Here is a 7,139-nt window from a genome sequence, read left to right as displayed (position 1 = left end):
GCTCACAAGTCTGATGTCTAGCACCGGCAGAGACAGGTTTCTATTTGAATAAATTGGATTAATTATTAAAACTCAAAGGTTTTTTTCTCCTTTGTACATGCATTTGCCAATCACTGGCCATAATTAAACTGTCAGATCATAACATTGCTTCAATCCTTCCACCTTGAGTTTTCTACCTGCTAATTCCCTGTGTAACTCGTTCCCCTTCTCCATTTCCCTCCCTCAGTCTTTCTACCAAGTCTTTCTTGCTGAGAGAGCACTGCATGGGGCTTTCACACAGTGCCGCTACAAGGTCCCTGCCAGGCCGATGGCTCCTTTACATGAGGCCAAAAGATCTATCAGTCGTGGGCTAGGCTTTCCTCGGCACACATCTCTGCTGAGGGAGCACGGAATAGCAGAGGGGAGGTAGTAGGTAGTTTCATGGTCTTTGGTGGACAATCTCAGGAGCCACCTGTGACAGAGCTCCTTGGGTGTCTTGGCAAGAAAAAAAGCTTCTGCGCCTGGTGGGTAGAGCAAAGCCACGGTCATCCTGCAATGCATATGGCAGCTGTGGAGGACGCGGGCTGCACCTCTTTACTGCACCCTGAGAGAGCCAGCTCCAGGGACTGTGGTCAGCGCCCAAATGGCTTAATATAGCTGTGGGAAAGAGCACTGCCTGCACACAAGATACCTCCCCCAGCCTTTTCTTCCTGGTGGTTCCACCACCATCTCCCTCCCAGTGTCATAGCTCAGATAAGTTGATTGCCAAAGCAATGATTTCAGGTGATAGCTGGTCCTGGTCAATGACAGTAAGTGCTTCTAAGTAAATTATGCACCTGCTTCATAGAAAGATTGAACATACAGGAAGATATGGATAAGGTTAATGGACTAATCACTTGTCTCTCACCCCTGGGGTCTCCGTGCTAATCCAGATGAGATTTGAAGGCTGAAAAATTGCAGGGACATATATAACTCAAAGGCGTAATTGTATTGAGTTGTGTGGCAATCTTACTCATGTTCTCACACCTACGGCATATTTTACAAGGAAACCAATGATAAGTAGAGCCCATGGGTGCTGGGTGTTCAACAAAGGATGACAGGGACAGTCTTTAGCGGCAATTTAGCTTGGTCTCTTTGGTCACAGAGCAGCTGTAGTTATCGTGGCACGCTCCAGTGCAGCTGGCCCATGACTGCCTGGAGCACGTCACTGCCCTGTTGCTAGATAAAAGCACACTGTGCCATCCTTTGCTGCAAGTGGAAACCAGACAAAACCGGTGCTTTTGCACTGTCCATATTTACAAGATGAACTTTAAATGTTTCTCTTCTTTGGGATGTACCTGTATGCCTCAGACCATGGCATGGCAATTCTCTCTCCCTTGCATGAAGAGTTTTCTCTCGATGCACAGCCCCCTCTGATAGTCTCAAAAACTCATGCTAAAGCAAGTTCCAAGGCTTGTTTAATTGCCTCATTACCCACATGGCCAACATAGGTGATATTTTCATTATCAGCTTATAAGGCAGATCTGACTTCTCTGCAGAAGGCAGGGAAAGTAAGCTGGCGTCTGACCTGTAACTGCAGATTTTGTCCTAGCACCACTGTGCCTGCTCTGTTGTTCTCATCCCACCGGCGTGTCTGCAGAATGGCAGATCGCGTCAATACCTGCCTAGGGTGAGCAGACATCAAGGCCTGTGTTTACCTTCATTTTCATCTGCTCCTCAGCCACCTCCTCTCCTCAGTATCTGGAAACCCTGCACCCAAGGTGTAGCTGGAAGTCCATCACTTGCCTCCCTCAGCTCGTCTGCAGCCCCACATTCCCACCTGACCCTGCTGGCACACGGGCAAGGAGTGGGACCTGGTGATCAAACCATCTCACTTGCTTTGCAGCCTGAGGCGCTGTTCAGGAGTCAGGGTTGGGGAGCTCTTCTCATTTAGACCTAGGTCCAGGGACTTACATCCAAAGCTGTGACCTCCAGCTGAATACAAGCGAGTCACTTTTAGAGTAAAATCCATTTTCATAGCCAGACTGAATTGGTCGAGGAGGGATGGAGGAGGAGGAGGAGGCTGAAGATGCTATTAGATGCGGTGGTGCCAACTCCATATACAGCAGCAGAACAAGAAACTCCAGATCAGATGTGTGTTTACAGTCTTCCCCTTTACTAATGAAGGATAATATAATTTCCACCACTGGTGATTGCCTAGCAAAAGCAACCATCATATTCTCCAGTGAGTCAGCAGGTCTGTTAAATTTGGTTATGTAGTTACATAATACGGAGGGGAAAAAGATTAAAAGCTTGGCTGTTTTGGGTTTCTCCTGCTAAATATCTAGAGACACATAAAAAATGCTCTTCAGAGAAGAATCATAGGTATCGTGGGAAAAAATTGTCATTGAGATGAGGCTTTTTTGTGCCAATGTGACAATGAAAAATGAGCACCAGATCCTCTGTGCTTTCTCTTAGGCTTGGCAAAGAAACAATTTACACTGGCGTAGTTGGGAAGAAATAGTGAGCATTTTCTGAAGACATAGTTAGGGTCTCCCCTTTGAAGGATAAATAGAATAGAATTAGAATAGCATGGCATAGCATGGCACAGCATGGGATGGCATGGCATAGCATAGCATAGCATAGCATAGCATAGCATAGCATAGAATAGAATAGAATAGAATAGAATAGAATAGAATAGAATAGAATAGAATAGTATAGTTGAGTTGGAAGGGACCTACAACGATCATCTAGTCCAACTGCCTGACCATTTCAGGGCTGACCAAAAGTTAAAGCATGTTATTAAGGGCATTGTCCAAATGCCTCTTAAACACTGACAGGCCTGGGGCATCGACCACCTCTCTAGAAAGCCTGTTCCAGTGTTTGACCAACCTTTTGGGTGATAAGTGAACATTGCTTCAACCCAAACCCCCCAGCGGTGCTGAACACCTTGCAGGGCCCTGCGTTCAACCTGGCTGAGCACAAACACTGCCTGTAGCAGCCAAAGGCAGCTGAGGGGGTGTGTGTGTGATGTGTTCTGGCTATCTCTTGGGACTGCCCATACACTTGGCTTAAATTACCTAGAAGCGGTAAGGGCAGCCTTCTACATACGTGTTTTCTGAAGAGCTCCACGTGGGGACCTAAAGCATGAGGGTCTGCATCCTTCACAAACCAAACCACGTCATCCACTGTCCAGGTCAAAGGATTCTTGCTTGATGGCCGAGCTGCGTCTTGTCGTTCTGGTGAAGGACTTGAGGCTATTGGTACAAAAAAGCCCACAACAGCGCATTACAATGGCATGCAGCGGTTTCCTTGGTTTGTGAGTGTGCAGTGGTATGGCAGCCTCACTGCGGTGTTGGACATTGGATCTGTGTGTGCAAGTATCAGCCTGAGATGGTGGGGTGGGGAGAGAAGGGGACTTGGAGCAGTTTCCGATCCGACTGCTTATCGGGAGACACGATCCCAGCTGGCGAATTGCGTTAAAAAACATGAAAACCTCAGGTTCCTGCTGGGGAAGGAAAAATGTGCCAGCTGCCAGGCTCTTAAACCGGGCTGCCCCTGCTGTCTGATCTGCTAGCAGCAGGGATCTTGGCTCAAGAAGACACCACCCTCCCACCTGGAGAGAAAGCGCTTCAGCACTAAACAAAGGAGTTTGCCATTGAATGCGAAGGCTAGAGGATAAAGTCAGAATTTAGCAAATAGGGTTTTTTTTCTTGGCATTCAGATATTCAGACTTATCTTAGAGCTTAACGGAAGGTTTCTAGTCCATATCCTCCTAATCTTAGGCTCTCACGAAGCTGATGGTCCCCAATGAATGCCTATTTGGAAAGCTACTAAAACACACGAAGATGAACATTGCACATGTGACTTTTTAATGGTATAAGCCCTGGATGATTTAAGGTCACTTCAGCTTGCTGTAGCTTTAAATCAAGTGAATAAAGGCACATTGGAATGAAAGTACATTTATGTTTTTATTCTTAGTCTCCACAGAATTATAAATCTCAGCCTCCACATGAATATAATTTGCACCCCCACTTATGCTGCTCTGCTATTACAAGAACTATATTATGCGAGGTTACAGGAAAGCTGTTTAAATTTGTTTATATCCACACCAAGCAAACTTTGCATTAGCAGGCGGCAGCACACAGGTATATAAAATGTTACTTGCCCAGACCTGCTCATCTCTTTCTGTTAAGGCCCAGTTTTTAATGAGAGAGGTGCAGATGGTAAGCAGGCAGGCACTACAGAAGACAGAAAAGGAAACAGAAGAGTGCAAGTAGAGGGAGACCACAGATACTTAAACTGGAGCCTGGAGAAGCCCCAGGTAGCCAAGAGGGCAATCAGAGCTGCTGAGGAGAGAAGGGCTGAGCTCTCCAGAGAAATACTGAGCTTATAAAGACAGATCAAATGTATGAGAATCCCCATGCATGACTCAAAACACGATCCTAATGTGTGTGAGCAAATGTAGTGGGCTGGGTTTGTGGCTTATGTAGCTCGTCATTCCATTGACTTCAGTACAGCCATGCTGATTTATATTAGCTGAGGATCTGCCCCTATATGCACAACAACGGCTTTATGTGCATATTGGTCATTCTTTTTCTTGCTGCCATGCTCATCTTACAGTATAACGTAATGAGGTATATTTTGCAGTTATGAAGGATGAACTCCAGTAAGCAGCAGTGCTATGAATGTGCAAATCTGGTCGATGGGCTTCATAATGGGATGTGATGTAAATATCATGATAATTACACTCTCATTTGCTAAGTCACTGTTCTGGATATAAAGGACAAGGAATAGCCGCAGGTCCTCTTAATTAGACAGCGAGGATTGGTGTTCGTATGGACTCAGGCGACCCTGGGCTCCGCTCACAGAATAAATGCAATACACAACGGTACAGACACCATCTGGAGCCTTTGGCATGAAACGATGAAGACAAAGAGTGCAAAACGAGCAGGGTAATCTTGTCCAACCCCTGGATCATCAGTAACATCGAGTAACTTTGTCAGGGACAAGTGGGAGAACTGAGACTTGTCTTGGAGGCAGAGGGGCGAGTATTTCTCCCCTACGTGATCTGCCAGTGGTCTGGGTGCCAGCTGATGTGTGGAGATATTGGGCACCTCGGCACCTCAAATCAAAGGTCAGGGAGAAAACCAGGCTTTCGCAAACCAGCCGGAAAATAGAGGGGGGGGGAGAAGGGTTTGGCTGTGCCCAAAGGATTGCGGAAGTTTCTATGCTACTGCCATAATGCGGTCAGGGGAGATGTTGTGCCACTACTGAGGATCACATTTTTCCCTTAAATTTGTATGAATATAAGGAAAGCCCAGGGGGCTTAGCCTGGGATTCACACCGGGCACAGAGACAGCGGCCCCTGGCCCAGTGACTCCTGCCTGCAACCCGCTGCTTCCAGAAATGCCAGGAAAGGGCAAAGGGAACAGAGAGCCCCGAGAGCGGTTGGGAGCCTTCACAGGTATTGGCAATATCTGTAATGAAAGGAAGGGGGATGAGAAGAAAAGGTTGAAATGACAGGGGAATCCTATTCACTCCTTCACAATCTAGCAATCAATAGCATAAATCTGATTTTTTTAGAGACAAATATATAAATGACCTTTCTAAAGAGACCGCATGGCTAGAACTCTTCCAGGTCCTAGCAGGTGAAAATAACCCTTTCAAATCCCTACCTAAGGTATAATATAAAAAACAAGAATTATGTGTAGATACCAACTCTCCAAAGATTGTTTTGTCTTCATTTGCCTACCTAGAGTCAAGTCCTGGATTCTCTGCTGCTTTTTCATTAATTAAGATGTGTGTAAGGGGCTACCTTTAAATGTTGTTAGTAAAACTGGGATACCACCAGCTTGCAGACAAATATCTTGAACGCAGTTTGTAGCTGGTGAGTCGAAACAATCTTTTTTTCCATATCTTTTAAACTGTATTTTGTTTAATTTACTCTGGCTTTTCAACATCACGGTTTACACATTTAAGTGTAATCTGTCTATTTACAAAAGAAAATAAATCATTTCATGTCTACACAAAGGCATGGTGTTTGTTTCAATAGCATCCCTTCGCTGAAAGATTATATTAAGCACAAAAGTGTTTGATGGCAGCAGGGCAAGTACTATACATTTTTTCTTATCTGAAGGTATTCACACTTAACCTAAGAATTAGATAAATGAGGAAGTCTCATGTCTCCCGGGTATCCTATGCCATCCTGTCATCAGAATTAATCAAGATGATAATGAATACTCAGATTACAAAGAGATGGGAGTGCTCGCGACCAATAATTATTTTTAGCGATCGTAATCTAGGTCAAATCCAATTTCCTGTTTTTGACAGGTGGCAAAAATTTGTCAAATTAATGGAATGGGATATGGAAATTTAGGTAATCAGAGGGAAGCACTTCCCCCTCTTGCCTGAAGCGGTGTCAGGGAAGGAGAGTGAAGAGGTTCCTCTGCAGGGGAAGGTCTCGGGGCATCCCAGTCGAGACCATTGCCTATGCAGAAATGGCTGGAGACACCGGGTCAGTGGCCAAAGCCCAGCGAAGCCAATGGAAAGACGTGGCCTGGCTTGGTCTGAGCTCTCACCCCACGCAGGCTTTTCTCTGCCTCCCACCACTGGCCTCGGGACCTTCCTGAGAAGGAGGATGGAGAGAGGGAAAGCCAACAGCCGAACGGCTGCAGAGGCATGACAAGTAAATCCAATGCTAAAATGGAGTTAAACCTGCGAAAGAAGGAAAGATAAATAACAGACTCCCTAAATATGTTCTTGGCAAACAAACAGAGCCCAGAGGGAGTACGGTCATTGATAGATAAGAGTGGAAAGGGAGTGACAGATGAACTTTAATATTGCTGCAGGCCTAAATGATTTCTTTGCCTCAGGGGAAGGGGGTGGAAATGAAATTTTAAAAGGTTCTCTCTGATTGCACTGGAGCAGATAATAAGGAGCAGCAGATCTACTGAAACTAAGCAGAAGTAGCAGACCCTCAAAGGCGCACAGAAATGGGAATTATTTTAAAAAACAAACTACCTCCCACTATAAACAAGGACAGGAGGAAGGCTTTGTAGAAGACACTTTAAAAGTCTAGGGCACACCAAGCAGGAGAAGAGGAGAGGCATCAGAAAAGCAGGTGTGTGGGAGAACACAATTACAGGATATTTATGGGCACGGGGGCGGGGGGGGTGTTG

The 7,139-nt window shown here is 45.7% G+C and overlaps 1 protein-coding gene across 1 annotated transcript in view; it reads right to left on the bottom strand.

Moving 5' to 3' along the window:
- The window catches only part of SCML4 (sex comb on midleg-like 4 (Drosophila)), a 47,645-nt gene that overhangs the window by 2,296 nt on the left and 38,210 nt on the right, over positions 1-7,139 (bottom strand). Inside the window, exon 6 of the mRNA XM_009327916.1 lies at positions 3,070-3,215. Coding sequence (XP_009326191.1) covers positions 3,070-3,215 — 146 coding nt within the window. The remainder of the gene's footprint in view (positions 1-3,069; positions 3,216-7,139) is intronic.

Source organism: Pygoscelis adeliae, unplaced genomic scaffold, assembly GCF_000699105.1.
Source record: "Pygoscelis adeliae isolate BGI_AS28 unplaced genomic scaffold, ASM69910v1 Scaffold76, whole genome shotgun sequence".
Taxonomy (NCBI): domain Eukaryota; kingdom Metazoa; phylum Chordata; class Aves; order Sphenisciformes; family Spheniscidae; genus Pygoscelis; species Pygoscelis adeliae.
Note: the sequence above shows the minus strand (reverse complement) of the source record. Positions and strands in the feature narration are given on the sequence as shown.